Below are 19,595 nucleotides of genomic sequence, written 5' to 3'. Positions count from 1 at the left end.
GATTATTTTTATAAAATCCGTTTTGCATTTACAAGGAAATATAGACCCTCAGAATTTCACTTCTGGCTTCCATTCATATAAACCCATTTTTGCTGTGGATATACTGGTTCAAATCAATTGATAAATATGGGAAGAGGAAATGGAGAAGAAGCTGTGATTAGCCCTTTGTAGTTAGAAGTAGCTTAAGGTTTACAAAGACCTGTGGACTACAATAACAAGTATTATTTGGGTATATATTTTGAAATGATGCAAATAACTGACTTTTCCATTTTTCTAGATAATTCCCTGAGCATTCTTGCAAAACATAATGGATTCAACCGGCAGAAGCAAGAAGTCTACCTTCTACCTATAGTGATCAGTGACAGTGGGAACCCCCCTCTGAGCAGTACCAGTACCCTGACCATCCGAGTCTGTGGCTGTAGCAATGATGGTGTGGTCCAGTCGTGCAATGTTGAAGCTTATGTCCTTCCTATTGGACTCAGTATGGGCGCCTTAATTGCCATTTTAGCATGCATCATTTTGCTGCTAGGTGAGTATCACCGTCATATCCTATTAGCATAAGTGCCTATAAATAGGATAGCAAACTCTATCCTGGAATGTAATCAACATTCTTTGAAGAAAGAAGAACTCTCTGAGTCAGAAGTTACCAAGAAAAGATAAAGTGAGAAAGGGTTGTGAAACTCTGTCCATGTTGAGAGGATTGGGGTGCCTTTTTCAAACCCATCACCTGAGAAAATACAAAAAAAAAATGTGAAAAGTAAAATGGAATTGGGGTTGGGAGAGAACCTCTCTACAGTCATCCCAACACTTGTCAAACAAATCACATATAGGGAACAAATTTAGTAAAAGCGATAATTTGTCTTTATCCACATTACTATTGAATATAAATAATACTTGGACCAGCTGATCACATCATCAGATATTACAGCTTACTGATATATAAAGAAAATAAGTAAGCAGATAAAAATATGCTCTTCTTAAAAAGCATGTTATTTTATAGATATCTTAGTTGATACTGAGGTAAAATTGCAATAAAAATGCAAATTAAGACTTAAATTTCATTACTTTTCCATTAAAAATTCTCTTTTGAAAAGAAGAATAAGCCTGAATGCAGTGAAGCTAGTTCAACATTTGAGGAAAGAGAAGAATCTGGGGTTCCAGACCATGTGACCCGAAAGCACATAAGAAGCAATTTTATTTCTAAGAAAATATCAAAGAGAGTACTTACGCATTATCTTTATCTTGAAAAATGAGATGCCTTTAAGATTGTCTCGGTTTATGATTCATTTGGATTGTAAACTACGTGGGTAATAGTCCTTTCTCTTGACCTACATTGGGACAACCTTTATAGGTGGAGGAATGCCACTCGCCATTCAGTACAAGGTTTTACTTGCATAATGATTTTTATATTGTGTGAAGGCAATCTGTCACTTAATTGGAGAATACCTTAAGTATTATAACATGTACTGTGATCATAGTTTAGTGATTGAGTGCTTAAAAGCATTCACAATGGCCGAGGATTAATCAGTGCTAGCAACAGCAGCACAAAGAGAATTCTTCAAATACCACACGTATTAGATGGAAGAAACACAGACAGAAATCAAGGATATTGGATAATCCCGACAATATACTTAATGTATTAACACTACCGTGGATGCCATTTTCTATTGTTTTAGGCCTCACATTAGTGACGATTCCAGTTTATATGCATTTTATATCACAGCAACTAAGTCTTCATTAGACAAATGTGGTTTAGGGAGATACGTTAAAAAAAATAGTGTTTAGCGTTCATGTAAGTGTTTAGCCTAATTTGCTATTAAATTTTTTGAAAGTCTGGGTGTCAGCATGGCCAGCACTCCAAAGCAACGGTTCTCAACCCCTATGTACAACCGCTTTGGGGGGATGAACAACCCTTGTAAGGACTCTCCTAAGACCACTGGAGCACACAGATATGCACATGAAGATTCATTACAGTACCAAAATTACAGCTATGGAGCAGCAACAAAACTAATGGTTGGGAGTTCACCACAACATAAGGAACTGCCTTTACAAGGAAGGTCAGCCCCGCTGAAATCGGTACAGGAGATACCCAGACACCAAATTTTTAGCACAAAGGTGAGAGGTCCAGGGCAGCGAGCTGCAAAGTCAGTAGCAGCCTAAAGCAAGCGCAAGCGAGAGAGTAACCGATGGCGTTCCGTAGCTGTGGGTTTTTAAGGAAAAAAAAAAATTAACATGTGCTAGGGTGAGTAAGTAAATCCTGATGGGACATGGTAGCCAAATAATGAGTTTGATTTGTTGGATGTCGATGTTTTGTCTCAAGAATGAGTCAGTGGCCAAATAAGAAAATAGACCCTGGGGTTATAGCATTAGGATTGTTAGCATGGAAGAGGGAAAAGGGTAAAAGGGCAAAACCTGCAGGCAATGTCTGCCATGCTCTGGCCTGTTAGAGCCCCTTCAGTTTTTTTTTTTTTTTGTTTTTTGTTTTTTGTTGTTTTTTTTTTTTCTGATGCAATGATTTTTTTTTTTTTTTTTTTTGTAAATTTTGAGATGATTATTTAATTACCACCTTTCTACTTCGGTTTTTTGTTGTTATTGTTTGGTTTTTGGGTTTTGGTTTTGTTTTTCTTCCTCTGACACCTCCTGATCTTATTAAACTTCTTGGTCTTTTTTTTTTCTTTTTTATATTAATTACAGTTTATTAACATTGTATCCCAGCTAGAGCCCCCTCCCTCATATCTTCCAATCCCACCCACCCTCCCTCATCTCCTCCCATGCCCCTCTTCAAGTCCACTGATAGGGAAGACCCTCCTCTCCTTCCCTCTGACCCTAGTCTATCAGGTCTCATCAGGACTGGCTACATTTTCTTCCTCTGTGGACTGGTAAGGCTGCTCTCCACTCAGGAAGAGGTGATCAAAGAGCAAGTCACTGAGTTCATGTCAGAAACAGTCCCAGTTCCCCTTACTAGGGTACCCACTTGGACACTGAGCAACAGAACCAAAAAAATTGGGCTCAGGGTTCTTTTCTGAGACCGATACTGCAACCAAGGACCATGCAGGGAGATAACCTAGAACTGCTGCACAGATGTAGCCCCTTCAGTATTAAAGGGTGGCAGTGTTAGGAAGGTTGAGAAGCATGGCTCTAAAGCACTACACTCAAGATTCCAAGGGTCATAAATGTGTACTTTTTAAAATTCTCTTCTTCTCTATCACCTTTTTCTGCTTCGATTGTGGCAGGATATGCTTGTTGACTAATCCTGATCTGATGTTTTTCTTACAGTCATTGTGGTTCTGTTCGTTACCCTGAGGCGGCACAAAAATGAGCCTTTAATTATCAAAGATGACGAAGACGTTCGAGAAAACATCATTCGCTACGATGACGAAGGAGGCGGGGAGGAGGACACAGAGGCTTTTGACATCGCAACTTTGCAAAACCCAGATGGAATTAATGGATTTTTACCCCGTAAGGATATTAAACCAGATTTGCAGTTTATGCCAAGGCAAGGGCTTGCTCCAGTTCCAAATGGTGTTGATGTCGATGAATTTATAAATGTAAGGCTGCATGAGGCAGATAATGACCCCACGGCCCCACCATATGACTCCATTCAGATTTACGGCTATGAAGGCCGAGGGTCTGTGGCTGGCTCCCTCAGCTCCTTGGAGTCCACCACATCAGACTCAGACCAGAATTTTGACTACCTCAGTGACTGGGGTCCCCGCTTTAAGAGACTGGGCGAACTCTACTCTGTTGGTGAAAGTGACAAAGAAACTTGACAGTGGATTATAGAAATAAATGATCAATGGAACTGAGCATTCTGTAATATTCTAGGGTTACTCCCCTTAGATACAACAAATGTGGCTCTTTGTTTTAGAGGCAAGTTTAGCACCAATCATCTATAAGCTCAACCACATTTTAATGTTGAACCAAAAAAAAATAAAAATAAAAATAAAAAGTATTTGTTAGGAGGTGATAAATCTTGTGGAGTGTGAATTAAGTATGTGGAGTGTCTAGAAGTCTTTGGATATTTGATATTTACCTGACGGCCACAGTCAGATTGGGATCCTAGCTTATCCTTAGAGAATTGTTTAAGAGGAAAAAACAAAAACAAAATTAAAAGGTGCTTTATTAGAAAAAAAAATGGACCTGCAAGGATTCTGCTGCTGATATGTGTCTTCTGCAAGGATTTTTATGAGAGCAAATGGTTTTTTTCCCCTTCACCAATAAGGATCCCGTCACAAATGATAAAGCAATACTTTGGTCTGCTGTACGTTATGACTTTTTCGAGTTTGGGGAGGCCTCCTAGATTATATGGTACGGTGACCACACATTGTACGTAATTGTTGGCCCCACTTACCAGAGACTGAATAGCATCCTTAAATATTGTGTCGAGCCTTAAAATATTCACATGTTCGTAATCCATTCCAGGGTGGGGAGTGCCAACTCAAAGGTGGGAGGAGAGAGATGCCATTCAAACAGGCTGTGTCTAGAAGCAGGATTCCTGGTTCCCTCCACTTCATCTTCTTCCACAAGGACACAGAGATAAACTGTATTCCGCAGTGGACCACATCAGAGACAGATGGTTTTATTGATAGCGTGTGAATTTATTTGTTTAATCCTCAAAATAAATATTTTATTGATGTCCAATAATGCTTTTATTTATTAAGGTTGGTAACCTATAGATTAAGGGATTATATGGGGGGAAACTAAATTATATCCATTAATAATCCTTTAGATTGTTTTATATTAATATCTATATAATGAATGTTTAATACATGTACATTTTGATGAGATAAGTATGGCAGGCAATATTATCAAGGGGAGAGGGAATAGTCTCTTTAGAATAGAAAGTGTTATTGTGACTGGTGATTACAGGAACAGCATTTCCCAGAGAAACTTTTGGACTGTTTTCTATTTTCTTCATAATCCTAGTATTTGGTGTTTTTAAAACAAGCACAAACATCTGAAAGTATATTAATTCCTGTGAATATTTAAAATCTAGACTTTTAGATACCTACATAATGCCCCACTTGATAAACATGCTTCAAGTTGCCCTCTCCCAACTAATTTAGAGCAGAAACTGATTTGTATATAATTTTACTGCTTATGTTTTTGACACTTCTGTCCCTGGTCATGGTGATGCGCAGAACGTCTTAGAATACAAAAAGAACAGATCTAGAAGATGTGAGCATATTTAATTTGTAATGCAAAGCTGCCATGTAGGATTAGAAAATGTATGATAAAACTCAAGTATTACATGCAGATCATTTTACTTTTCTACTTTGCTTTAATGCAATATTGTTTATTTACTCCATGTGTTGTATTCAGAGAATCTCCTGTATTGTTTCCTACTTTGTGAAATATATTTTTATAAATACCTTTGTTGTCATCATTTTTTTCAGCTACATGAAGTTTTCTTACCAAAACTATTGATACTAACTGAAATTCTAGACTGTGCAATCAAATCACACTGTGGGCTACTTTTAGTTTTAAGAGTCTTTATTATAATAAAGAACCATAGATGAGAAATGGATTGATATTGATCCCATAGCAAGAAAACATCAGATAATAAAAATAAGTGCCATACCTAAAAGACAGTCAAGTGTTGTCTTTGGGGCTCCTGAATGCAGAGGCTGGAGCAGAAATTAGAAAAAAAAGAAAGAACGAAAGAAAAGAAAAGGCAATTCTGGGTAGGAAAATCCTACTGGAGAAAGCACAGTCCAAAATGGGCAAATAAAGGTATTAAAGAACAGAATGTGGAGAAAGAACCTAGACTGCACTGCATGTGAAAACTGTTCTTTTCTAGATCCTTAGAGGATACATTAGGACAAGATCTGTGGGCCCTTGTGACCTGCTACTTCAGCCCCTGGCTTGGAGCTCCATAAGGAAAACTTGGATTTGGCTGGGAGAGGAAGGCAACAGTTTCTGGAAGCTGCCTCCTCCATGGCATAACCAAAGTTACTAAATATTCAAATAGAAATTTAATACATCTCTAGTAGCACCACATCCTCATTGTTCTCTGCTGTATGATCACAGTCCTCCTTTTTATGCTTACCTCAGTGGCCACTGAGCACTTCTCATCAAGTCAAAGGGAGAGTCTACAGCAGTGTAGCAAACATCATTAAAAACTGTGAATATTGTTATAATAACAGCAAAAATCCAAATCCTCCTTGCACACAGTAAACTAATGTGGACTTTCTGTTTATTTTCCACTTTCTCTTTAATCTTATCTCCTTACTTTGTAGGAAAGTGCTGTACAGAGACATATGTAACAGATATATCACACTATTCTTTCATAGGAATATAAAGTCAACATTGTCAGTGTTGACAGTTAATAGAATAATATTCATATGCTAGTGTTTATGGGCAGAAGGCATTTAGGTATTTAGAAACAGTTTTCCAAATCTACCCTTAGTTTTTACCTTGTCTAGGAAGACATCATGGAAACATGTGCTCCATAATAACCTTTCTTTCCACTACCATCTAAGCATTTAGTGTATCAAAGTCAATCTAAAGTTTTGATATGATGAATAAAGTGGTGCTATGTATGGATATGTATGGATATTAAATTTCTGTGTGAAATATGCTTTTAGGGTCCATGAATTTAAATTATATTCAAGAACATAATACACATATCATCAGACTATCACATTTACTTCAGCAATAAACTTACTAGACCTCCCCCATCTAAAATAGACAATGCCAATCCAAAGTGTTTTACTGAGATTTAAGGACTCTCCTCTCAAATTTTCAAGTAATGCATTTTAGCTTCATTATAATTTTATACTTGTGCATTTATTTGGTTCTAGCAACACTACTGACACATCAAATGAATCTTTACACATACACATGTGGTTACTTATCAAATTTAATTTTGCCTCATTCTATAGCCATTATTGTGTCCATGGTCTTTACATTCCCAAGAGCCAGTCCCTTTTAATGTTTGCCCAAGAATTATGTGCCAAGTGTTAGGCGAAACAAACTTAGCCTCCCTCTGCATACTTTTCCTGTAAGAATTTTGACTGAAGGATTGAGATAACCCCAAGTGGATGGACGCCACATCGGATCAACCCAGCTTCTACTTTGATTAAACAATATCAAATTAATCCCCCACGGACATATTATCAAATATTAGCAAGCTTTCCTTGATGAAATCCGCACTACTAGTGCAGCCAACACATTTAAACTGGTTTATGATAAGATGGTTGAAGTATACTATAAATTATATTCATCTGTTACCTTCCTCCACACCAAATTGTGCTGTCTACGACACAAACTTTACAGTAAAAATGTTTCATATGAAAAAAATAAAAAAAAATTGCTAAGTGTGTATGTGTGTATATAACATAAAAGTAAACTTGAATTCATCAGTATCCCCAGTGAGGCGAGAATCCTCAGAAAGAGACAAAGTGTCTTTTGAGAGTTTGCTTAATCATATGCTTAAAGTAAGACAAGTCTCTGCATGAGACTTAGAAATCTCCTAGGAGCAGCTGACTCCACACTGAGACTCCACAGAGGGCTGAGCTATCTGTATTTTGGAGAAGGAAAACGGGTGCTGAGAGCTAAGTAGCCAATTACTTTTTATAGCCACATAAGGACTGGAGGCGAGTAGTCCTTTGCAACATGTTGTATTATGCGATCGTTGGCTTTGCAGGGAATCTCACGAATGTATAACCTTCTGATTGCCTTTTTGATTGAAAGTTCCATCTGAGATCAAGGCAGTGCAACCAGTAATAAGATTTCAAAAAATCCCATCACTAGCACTGTTGGAAAGGTTGAGCGTGCTTGAAATCCCGTCACTGTCAGTCAAAGAGATAAGGTAACAGTGGGCAGCACTATAAAAGCTGCATGAATGCACAATTTAAACATGAACATCAACACAGAAAAAAATGCACACACATTCATATGGATGTCCGTATATACAGGTATGTACACATAGATATACATGAACACACACACACACACACACACATGCATACACACAGACTTAAGTTATTTGGGATAATTTCTACTAACATGTTCTAATTTCAATAATAATAAGGTTTCATTTCACAGTCTTACACACTACAAAAACTTGAAATGATGGTTCTTTGTTTTTGTTTTTGTTTTTGACTCTAACCTTGAAGTTGAAAGCAATCTCTCTAAGAGTAAAGGGTTTTAAATATGAGTTTTCATTTATGAACATAGTAACGTTTCATAAAGCCTGGGATTAGAATTAAATGCATCTTACCAAGAGGCTGAATTTGGATGCTTTTGTATCATTGTATTTTTGTGAAGATAATAATTGTAGAATATATTTTGTAGGAAATAATTTTCTCTATGTTTACGTTTCTTTGATTCCAACACAGTTTTCTTCTCTAAACAAAGTCCTTTGCATTGTTGCTCAGATGGCCAAAAAGTGAATAAACTGTTTACTATCATTGCTGTTTTTGTTTATGATAATTATGATGTCTTCATTGTCTATCATTAAAGAAGATATTTATTTTTTATCACTCTCTGTGTAGTTGCCACACAGTTATTGATCAGAATATGTCCTTAATTTTCACAATATGCAGCACTATTATTTTGGATGCACTTCCAAAATTACAGAGCACGTGAATTTAAAAATCCCACTGCTTCTACAAGAAATGTGTCTACTATTGAACACCTACCAGAGTTAGAATTAAGCTATGTAGGAGTTATGGAAAAAAAAAAAACCAGAAAGAAATATAATAGTATTTTCAAACTTCCCTGTGTAAAGTGAGGCAAATTGGGCACATTTAAACTAATTGCTGGATCATTCTTTGTCATTAAATAGTACCTAAATCTGGGTTTACATGAAGCTGTTTGAACAGAGTTCCTAATTTACCTTAAGTAGTCTTATCCCTAAGTATATTATAAAGCTCAAATGGTAAGAAAAAGTAAGTTACCTATTGTTCTATGAAAGGAAGGAACTGCAAAACAAGAAGACTTCATGAGAGTTTTGCTTTTAAAGAAGGAATTTAAGCAATGAGAAACCACAGATTTTCCATAAAATCAGAGAATAACTTACATAAAAGTATCAGTGACACATTTGAAAAATGTATGATGAATACAAATCAAATGTTCAGAAAACACTTTGTGGTTGCCTAAATTACAGCATGTGCTGTGGGCCAAATTAAAAAAAAAAAAAGATTTTCAGGAATTTACTAAGGGGTTTACCAACACTAATTTACAGATGTGATGAGTGTGAGAGACAGAGATGAACGCTAGTCTTCTGGGCTGTTTCTGGGATGGTGAAGTTGTCTGTGCTTGTTATGTATGATCTCTTCCTAATGATAAAAGGAAGAAATTTCTTGGTGGCATGGGTACCTGTGGGACTCTCCTTCCTACCTGGGTTAACCTGGCACAATCTGATTTACACCTTGAATACAGGTTTAATCTCCATTTAGCTCTACAAGTAGGTAATAGATTTCTCTATTATTATTCACAGATTACAGAAGAGGTTTGCTAAGAGGAATACCAGAGAATACTGCCTGAAGAAAAAGACTGTGGACAACAGTGACTTCAATGAACAAAGCAACCAGGACTTCAAAAGGAAAGGAGAGGTCACTAAAGGCATAGGCTAGTTCTTTCATTCTTCTGTGTCTGTTCAAAGGTCTCTGGGTTCACGTGGATATGAGCAATATTTTAACAGTTACTGTCTAAGCTTGAACTCAGCAATTATGAATCACTGGCTGGGATAACTCCCTGTTTCTCTGATATGCTTCCCCTTGAATATGACTCTTGGATACTTTTTTAAAAGGTTTTCTTTAATTTGACGTCTAAAGTTTGAGAGGTGTGACTCATTTGTCAGGTTTGACTCTTCAGTGTGTAACTTCATGGTCTGTGTTCACTGTCAGCCTATCAATAATGATTGTTCAAATAAACTTGGAAAATTCCTTCCTAATAAGAGATGTCTTTTCTACAAAAGTTGTTCAAGATACAGTGTCTGTGACAGGAAAAACCTGACGTGCTTAACGTATTTCCATTGCTTCACAAAGAAATGGGCTACGATTAGATAAATTAGTACAGAGGCCAATACATGATGGAACATCAGACTTGTCTTTACTGTTGAGAGGCGAGAAGAGTTCTGAAAACAGAGGGAAAGAATATCACAACCTACTAATTCATACACAGTGCACTGCCCTAACCTGTGTTGAGATGAGTCTTTACTGTTCTGGAACTCACTCTGTAGAACAGGCCCACCTTAGACTCAGAGATCTCCCTGTCTCTGCCTCTCTAAAAGTGTGCAGCACCGCTTCCCAGCCAAGTCTTAAACTCTACAAATGTGCATGTCACAGAATAGAGCCTGGTTCCTGAGACCTGAGAATGGATGTTTAGTCAACAGCAATCGAAATGAAGTTCACACCATGTAAAATCTCCATGTGATAGAATTTTCAGCTCCTTAGTTAGAGAACAGCCTGTGCTGAGAGAATATTCCAGTGTTCCAGATGATTCTGATAAAATAAGTCTCTAACTCAAACAGACACACAGACAAAATCAATGGTGTGGGGAAAAGGAAATACACAAAATAAAGACAATAGAAAGATATTGTAAACATAGAAAATGGATAAGAGTCTAAACATTTGAAGTAGATTTCACTGGGAAATTTTTGAGTTGTCATGTTTTGTAAAAGCAAGCACAGAAGGAGGTGGGGTGGTGGTGCTTTAGATCTTCTCTTATACTAAACCAAATGACTACCAATAAGTAGGAAACTTTAAGTCTAGGAAACCAACAAATAACAAGATGAAGCTGTAGAATTCCTGTTGCAGACGGTGAAGCCACCTTCGGTTCATGAGTTGAATTTAACTCAGTTTGAGTTACCCTATGCAAAATTGCAAAAGATTACCCATCTATATTAAAACTATGAGACATATGTAAAAATGTGAGCAAAGTCAACTTTTGATGACAATATTAAAAGTGAAAATCTTCATGCACTGTTTCTCTTATCACAGAGCAATGATACCATGCTCCATGAGGAACATAATCTGTATTATCTATTTTGCTTGCTTTTTTTGTGAGGTGTGGAAGACACTGTTCTTACTAAAGGAGTGGTATTTAATTATGTCAATTTAATGTTATTAAGGAGAAATAACATAAATGCATGAAAGCAAATGTGCATCTATTTTAAAAATATTCTAGGTTCAAATAATTAAAATAAGAAATTAAATTATAATCATTATCTTTTAAATTTTAATAAAATTATAAGATAATTAATAAATCAGTGTGGATTACACAATGTTGCATTAATATATTTTAATAATGTCATTACTTTAATCAAATAAATTATTACTAAATAATTAAGCAATTAGATGAATTAATGAAAATATATCTAAGCAAATATACCTGTCCTTGGGGTACATAACTAAGAACACTTATTTTTGCTTCCTAATGATAACATATGAGCTAATAATTTTCCTTGAGGTCTAATACATAAATGAGCACAAACCAAAATTTGGATACCACATTCCTTGGACGTGAGTTAGTTGGAGAAGAGGGAGCATGAAATAGACGTGTGTAGTGTACGTGCTAATGCGTTATCGACAGAACTTGGACTATGTTGAAAGAACACACTAGGCTACTAGGAACCCTTAATATTTAGACAAGTGCCCTGAAACAAAGGTTTGTGGCTTCCGATATATCTCTGTCAAAAAGCAGGCAGCCCCAGGCCTGCCTAAAGGTAGCAATCCATATTGAAATAACAAACATGCCACTGGAATACAAATACTTTTATTTAGATCATTCTAGGATTCATCACATTTAATAAATTATGACTGTTGTACACTGAGTAACCAGTTACAACATTTTAATTGGGAGCATTCTGTGTGACAACATTGAAATGTGAGTAACTGTTAGATCAGGAGACGGACAGTTTTTAAGAAATGGAGGGACATAATAGATCAAATTTACTTTTTGCCTCATGAAGGGGGTCAGAAGAGAATATTGTAATATATTTACTTAACATCTACATTGTTCATATTTCCATGATATGTAGGAATGACAGTGAAATATATCACAAACTTGACATGCAATGTAATAAATGGAGAGATATACATCCCATGAAGATAAAAAACCATGACCGTATCAAAAGGCACTGATGTCAGATGATATAACCATGTAGGGTATAAAGACCACATACAAACCACTGGGATTTAAGTAACAGTTCTAGTAAAACTTGCATAACATAGACTGTCATGTTTATAATTAAAGGGATTAGCCACAGAAGATTCAAATGTTGGAGGAGAAAAAGATTTGAAGTGGTTTGAAAAAAAAAATAACAAAACAGGATTTTTAAATATTAGTCAAGGACTCTGACATAAACACAAAAGCAGATGATTATCCGACTGTGTAATGGAAATGCCAAAATAATTTCCCCACAAATAAAACTGAAATTTGCTCTGTATCATTCTCTCCAGTATATCAAGACATGAACAGTAATGCAAGCATTTTGTAGGTTGTTCTACAAAATATTATACTGAACTGAAAACCTTCAGGAAGTCTTTATCAATTTTATCATGTGTTTGTGTATGTGCATGTTTGTTTATATGTGTGTTTGTGTGTATACTTGTTTGTTTGTATGTGTGTTTGGATGTGTACATGTTTGTTTGTATATGTGTGTCTCTGTATATGTGTCTGTCTCTGTGTGTGTGTGACAGAAAGTTGCATTTCTCTGTTATTGTATTATCTACTTTTAGGGGTGTCCCTTTAATGTTAGTGTTTGAAAGGATGGACTGCCAGCCTTTTCACAGTCAATTGTTCTCAAGCTAAAGCTAGGTCCATTTCTACATTTACACTTGAAATTGTCCTGGTCTTGATGAAGGCAGAGCACAAATGCACCAGCCTTCCATTGTGATGATAGTTTGGTAATCACACTCAAAAAAAAAAAAAAAAAAAAAAAAAAAAAAAAAAAGACTTGTGTTCTCTTATCTACGCTGAGAGTGTAAACTCATGCAGTCAGAAGGAAGTTTCTAACAAGTTACGATAAAAAAAATTAATATATTTTTGGGAAAACGTTGAAGAAATCTTTGAGATTTTTGGTGAGTGACGTTAATTGTATTCTTTTGGACAGAATATACAAATAAGATAACTGAATTAATCATCCTCCTAACACTAATATCAAACTTTGTAAATTACTCAATTAAATGGAAAATACCAAAAAGAATATAAAGTTAAATGATCCACAAGAGGTTCTGCCTCTTCGCATGTGACCATAGATGTTTATAAAACTGCTGTGCTTAAAGAAGATGTGTTTTCTCCTAGCCTCTGTAGAACCTAATCCAGGCCATTGTCAACTTAGTGCATTCCCAGTGTTACTCTTCAGATCTACACTTTCTGATTAGGTCCTACATGACCCTCCTTGTCTGGTGGATTTGTTCATAATTCAGTGTTCTCTCATGTTATGCTTTGATATTAGATTCCCATTTGATTTTTCCTTCTATTTCAAATTTATACACCCCAACCTTTCAAATGAAATCACTGACTTCTCTTCTTATAACTCCATGGATATAAGAGTACAGTCTTTTGTTTCTGAATCTTTGCTAGCTGGGTAACTAACATGTCTAAGTTGTGGTTTCTGCTGACGGACATTTCTATATTGCATAACAGAGTAATGCACCCCCAACTCACTGCTGTTGGCAGTTAAGTAAAGATACAGGGGTGTGGGACAATGAAATCATGAAAAGAAAGATATCGTATCTCAAACAAGGAACACAAGTGAATGTTTAAGTTTAGGTATTTCAAATGCAACACCAGAACAAAGCTCAAGTAGTCTTATTCCTGTCTCAAGAATGAGGACAAACAATTGCTAGACAAAGGAAAAAAAAAAATCTAAAAACTTGTTCTCAGTATGGAATGCAGGACTATGGTAAAGAAAAGGGATTGTATTCACTCCTATCAACTATCCAGTAACAGTTTAACTATTTAGAAAGAAGCCAGCAGTACCAAAGGAATTACAGCAAATTATTGAACTGTGGCCAGATTTGGTATTACGGGGTTGTATTCTCATATGTTTTTTTTTTTCAAATGTAAATAAACACGTCCTGTTTAATAACTGCGTGGATTAAGAAGCCAATACTCAGAATATGAGGTGATTATGTAAAACTTCCATCCTCAACTAACTGGAAAGTTAAAAAATATAACCAGTGGGTGAATTGTTGTCAGCTAAAGTTGATAGGAAGAGTGACAAATATGATGGACTTTTTGATTGTTTGTTTGCTTGCTTCTCTGTATAATCTTGGCTGTCTCCAACTCACTTTGTAGACCAGGCAACAGCATTCTGCCTGCCTCTGCCTCCCTGAGTGATGGGATGAAAGGCGTGCACCACCAACCCCAGCTATGGCCCTTGCTCTTATTCAGTATTGTTTTTGTATGATTCCAAGACTATCTTTATCATGTCATTGACTTATATCTTTATTTCTAAACAGTATTGAAATATACTTTTGGACTCATAGATATCTTAATTGCTTTTTGCAAACATTCAGAAAAAGCAGGCTTTTGTCTATAACCTGTGAACAAGTTGAGAAATCATAGCATTTCTGTTTGGCTTCTATTATGCACAGAGCCATATATAAAGTTAGCTTTATATGAAAGCATGATTTCTAATATGATCCTGCTTACTTTTCATATTTTACACACATTTAGAGAAATTCTTTATAACTCGAAAATTCAATCTAAAATCATTTGTTAATGAGTCAATGTCTCTTATGCCTGCAACATGCCTGAAAACTGACTGTGACCCCGGGCTTATCTGTGAGTCTGTTTCTTTGTAACTATTGGGAAGAAATAGGCTTTTCTCAACACACCTGGCAAGAAGAAAGAGGCATGTGCCTCTGTCAGTTAATGATACTAGGAGATAACAGACTATTCAATTCTCATTCATGGGAGAAAATTTCAGCCAAGAGGCCTGGGAAATTGTTCTCTTCCTTGCCACCTGGAGTTGAAAACCTTCGTATACCTGCCTACCATAAAAAGTCCAAAAGGAAAAATCTTAGTCTTTCAAAGTACACCTGGTATATATTTACTCAGCCGTGTGTATGAGGTGCCCCCATCTGCTGGAGGTTATACTGAGTTCTGGGTATACAATTGGAGATGAAAATGGCATACCTCTTGCCTTCTCAGATTTAACAGAGGGGTGGTAGCCAACAGTACTCTAATTAAGCATGCAAAAATCACCTCAAATTGCTTGTTGAGGAAGGTGTCTTGGTCAGTGTCATAGGCAATATAAATACATTTTCACAAGGTCCTCAGACAAAGAGGATAAGGTGAAAGCTGAGAACTAACCTGGCTATCGAACACCCATGTGCCATGGCATGGAGCAGTTCCTTATTAGTTCACACACATAGAAGATATCTTCTTAAAGGCATCACCAGCAGGAGGACTTATTTCTAAAATCATACAGAGAGGATATAATAAGTAGGGAACACTGAAGTGGTATGAAGAAATATTTTTGAAGACCTGTAAGAGGAAATAATAAGGAAAGCTTACTTCATTAAGTTAGCTGGGAAATTCTGAAGTATAAAAAAATGCCATTTAAGGTAACATTTAAAGGACAAGAAAAAGTTAACCAGGTCAGTACAGAAACAAGAATCAAGGCTGTAACATGGGATAGTATGCCTCCCAGCAGGAAAATAACTCAACTAATTTGAAAGCCAAATGGAAGAGGGCTGGTGTAAATTAGGCTTGGAAAAGAGCATTTTAATAAGAAATAAGTAGAGAGATTGCTAGTGGAACAAGACACATTAGATTGCTGAGATTAACACTTACTTTGATTATTGTTTTTTGGTTTTTTTTTTTTTTTTTTTTGGAAAACAACCTTTATTCCAGTGTTAATATAGAAGAGATGAATAAAAGACAAGTCTAGAAGCAGGAAAACAAGAAAGTTTTATTCTGGAGGTGGTATCCTAGGTATTAGTAGTTTGTGCATGGTACTCAATAAGTGAAAGGACATGATAGGTAAGATATCCAGGCACTTTGCTAAGAAAGGGCTCAAGCAGAAGAGAAGACAAGAGAGCAGAGGGAGAGAATGAATGCAGAAGTCTAGAAAGAAGCTCAGGAGAAGGTATGGAGCAGGATGTGCCCATACAGAGAACGATGGTAATCTACTTGGTGAAATGAACAGAGATAGTTAAGGAAATAAATAGATACATGTATATGTATTGCAAGTGCCGCCTAAATTTATCCTCTGTGAGTGACCACTGAGGAGTGGAGATTCGATCGAATTGAGTATAATGAACAAAATCAATTTAATGACACAGAGTGGGGCCTTAAGAGAGAGTGAAAGAGAAGTTATCACAGGCAATTTCTTAAGAGAACTAATATGTGCATATAGGGCCAGAGCAATAATGTGGACATTTTTGTATTTGTTTATATAATTGATAGAGATATTGAAATGTGTCTAATGAAAAACAAAATCAGTAAGTGGAGATACCCAGATGTTTGGGCAAGCAATGAAAATAAACAGTAGGATCAACTTGTGATGTGGGAGGCATGGAAAGAGGATGTCGCCCAGAGAAAGCATAACAAATTACCTTATGGTTGACATGGTGGCTTCATTTCATTTGCAATCAAAAGAAATAACTAATAACCTGTTTGCCTATTTTACTAAAAGTTAACATAAGAACATTTGTTAAAAACCCTTTGTGTATCTTTTCCACTGTGCTGAAGGCTGTAGATACCTTAGTTAGCATCTCACTCTGGCCCTCAACTTTTTTTTTTTTTTATGTGAGTTAAGCAGATACATAGACAGAAAGGATAGCACAAAACAGCAAAATAAAGCAAGATTGTGAGGGAAAAGGCTGAAGAGAGTTCAGATAATGTAGTCATGGAGGATTTCTCTGCACAAGTGCAAGCAGAAAGGAAGTGATCTCTGACAGATCTGGCTGGCCAGAGCTGCCCAGGGATCCTCCTGTCTCTGTCTTCCCAGCACAGGGATTATAGATTAACTGCCATATCAGGCTTTTTACATTGGTCCTAGAGATCAGAACTCGGGTTATTATGCTTTCCCAGCAAGCACTTTTTTCAAATGAGTTCTTCAGCCCCTTTATCAACTTGTCCAAGGAAGAAACTACTGTCAGCCTCCCATTTTGCAATTGGTCTAGAATTGTCCTATTTTGATTCTATTCTTTTTTTTTTGCCCTTATCATTTTAGAATAAATTGCTATCTGACATATTTCTATTCCTAGCACGAATGATGACAAATTTATTTTATAAAAGTCAACTGCACTTTGTACAAAACTGGGTATCAAATATATTAAAGGTGTATCATGCATCTCCAACAGTCGGCAAAATGTCATAGCCTGGTAGTTCAGTGACGACACAGTTCCCAGGTGCTTCAGGAATGTTTTATATTTTATTAATATAATGATAGAGTTTATAGTTATCCATAGTATATAATTACATGCATTAATAGTAGCTCTGAAATGTTATATTAATTATAATGAGAATTAATGGGTAGTTATATGAGTTTTCTGCTGCAAGGAAAAATTTTGGTACTAATTACTCATTGTATAGCCAGAAATGAATTATGCAAAATGTATACTCATGTATACCCAGAAATGAATTAAGTAAAAGTTTAGTTTGGTGATTCTTTTAGGAAATTATGACATTCCAATTTCCAAAAACCATGAATTATATTTAATGTAGGAATATGAAATCTATAGGGTAATATATTAGACTTTAGAACCCAAAACCAAACTTTCCTGTAAGAGAAGGCAAATTTGCATGAAGAGGTGGGATTGGTCAACCAGAATATAGTCTAGCATTTAATATTACTAACATTATATAAATTCCTCACCACTGGTTTCCTGTTCCCTCATGAGTTAGGACTCAAGACAGCTACTTCCCTGTGCTATACTTATATAAAAGATAACTGTAAATTTTCTGCATGCTGCTTGGGATATTGTAAATTTTCTATAAATGGTTGGGACTTATATGGATAATTGAGAGGGAGTTGTATGAATAAAGGCTTGGTAAATATCTTTCCCTTTGAATATGCAAGAGAAAATAAATTCATGGTTAGAAGCTATATTTTCGATGCCCATAAATGAATTTGAACCATTAGTGCATCTAAGACCAAGAGTTGAAGAGGTATCTGTGAGAACTGTATTTTCTGGCCCATAGAACCATAGAGGAATTGTGATTTTTAAATGGTAGACCAACTACAGTTAAAGAAAATAAATTAAATAAATTCCCTCCTGGCATGCATATTATTTATAATAAGGCAAAATTAATTTACAGCATCTTTGTGAAATGCAGCTTACAAGAGGCTAATATTCTTCTAGAGGTCCAGGGATATTAAAGGAAAATTAAAGTATGATGGAAATTATCACTAACTTAGGAATTCAAAATGCATTTCAGGCACCCTTACTGCTCTAACATCTCCCATTCCTCCCCATCTACCTATCTCTTTCCTGCTCTTGCTTGACCTCCCCTCCTCTTTGTTCCACAACCTAAAAAACGCACAGGCACAGAAGTTTTTCAAAGTGCCTTTCCTTTCCCCAGTTTTACAAGGTATTTCTATTCATGGCGCAAAGAGACAGAAAGAGCTATCTATATCTACTTCTGTATCTGTATGTGTATGGCCATAAGACATCAACTTATTAAATTATCCAGTTTTCATGGCAGCCACTGTACTTTTTAAAGTAAGTGTCATTATTACCATTTTGAATCTGGTAAATACATACCTTAGATATTATTAAGCCACATTCTTCCTCCTTATCCAATTAATCACACATGTGTCCTCCATTTTCTCAGACAGTAAAGAGAAGGCAAAAGTCCTGAACTCTATAACTCTGTGTAAAACTGTCTTTCTCCTCTCTATAACCTCAGAGAAGAGAACATCTGCATTGTGAAAAACAGAAAATACACTGGCATTTTCCAAATCTTGAAAAGCCATAGAAGCATTTGGTAATGAGATTTCCATTCCCTCCTGTAATTTGAACTGCAGGGTCCTTTAGGGTCCCATGCAGATGGCTGTCAAGCAGTTCTGGGAACAGCAGGGCAAGCAAAAGATTCCTGGTAGAGACAGAATAGGAACCTTCTGTCCTCCTGCAGTTTTGAAATGACCTCTGCTTGAAGCCTTTGCCTTCATTAGAAGAAAATTCTTTGCTTCACATTTGGAGACAAGGGCTCAAGGGAAGCAGGCTAATGTTCCCTAAATTGGGTTTAAGATTAGACCTCCATCTTAATATTCCCCATACACTTCACAACTTAAAGAGTCCTAATGTCATCTTAAGGGAGCCTAATTTAGGCTCTTTTCCAGGTAGGGCCTTGGTAGTGTATGTGTGTGGATTCCCTCCTTTTCTTCCAGGTCTTCTCTTAGGGGATTTTAAATCCATATTCTTGTCTTGAATTTTGAGGGGTTGTCTGTGAGATTTCACTCAGGCCTTGCCTGACAGGGCATCAATTAGATATATGACCCAATTAGAAACAGAGTCCCATCATGAGGAAAACTATTCTGAACTTATTAGGAAAGCCCTGCCTTGCTGATCAGCTTCAAACAAACAATAAGCTAGTAAAGAGACAGTGGGGCCATCCAGTTCTTAAAGAAGAAAGACAAGAAGAGGTCAGGGAGCAGTTCAAAAGTCAAGATTCATGGGTCAGGT

The 19,595-nt window shown here is 36.3% G+C and overlaps 1 protein-coding gene across 4 annotated transcripts in view; it reads left to right on the top strand.

Annotated features, from left to right (window-relative positions):
• The window catches only part of Cdh8 (cadherin 8), a 425,418-nt gene extending 415,529 nt beyond the window's left edge, over positions 1-9,889 (top strand). For 2 of the 4 annotated variants that reach the window (XM_055621034.1, XM_055621033.1), the window contains 2 exons: positions 278-529; positions 3,277-4,486. In XM_055621034.1, coding sequence (XP_055477009.1) covers positions 278-529; positions 3,277-3,770 — 746 coding nt within the window. In that variant the 3' untranslated portion in view covers positions 3,771-4,486. Of the gene's footprint in view, positions 1-277; positions 530-3,276; positions 5,347-9,445 lie in introns of those variants that run through there. The other 2 variants (XM_055621036.1, XM_055621035.1) reach the window with 2 other exon arrangements.
• Positions 9,890-19,595: the final 9,706 nt, after the last annotated feature.

Source organism: Psammomys obesus, unplaced genomic scaffold, assembly GCF_907164565.1.
Source record: "Psammomys obesus unplaced genomic scaffold, mPsaObe1.curated_primary_1811, whole genome shotgun sequence".
Classification (NCBI taxonomy): Eukaryota; Metazoa; Chordata; class Mammalia; order Rodentia; family Muridae; genus Psammomys; species Psammomys obesus.
Note: the sequence above shows the minus strand (reverse complement) of the source record. Positions and strands in the feature narration are given on the sequence as shown.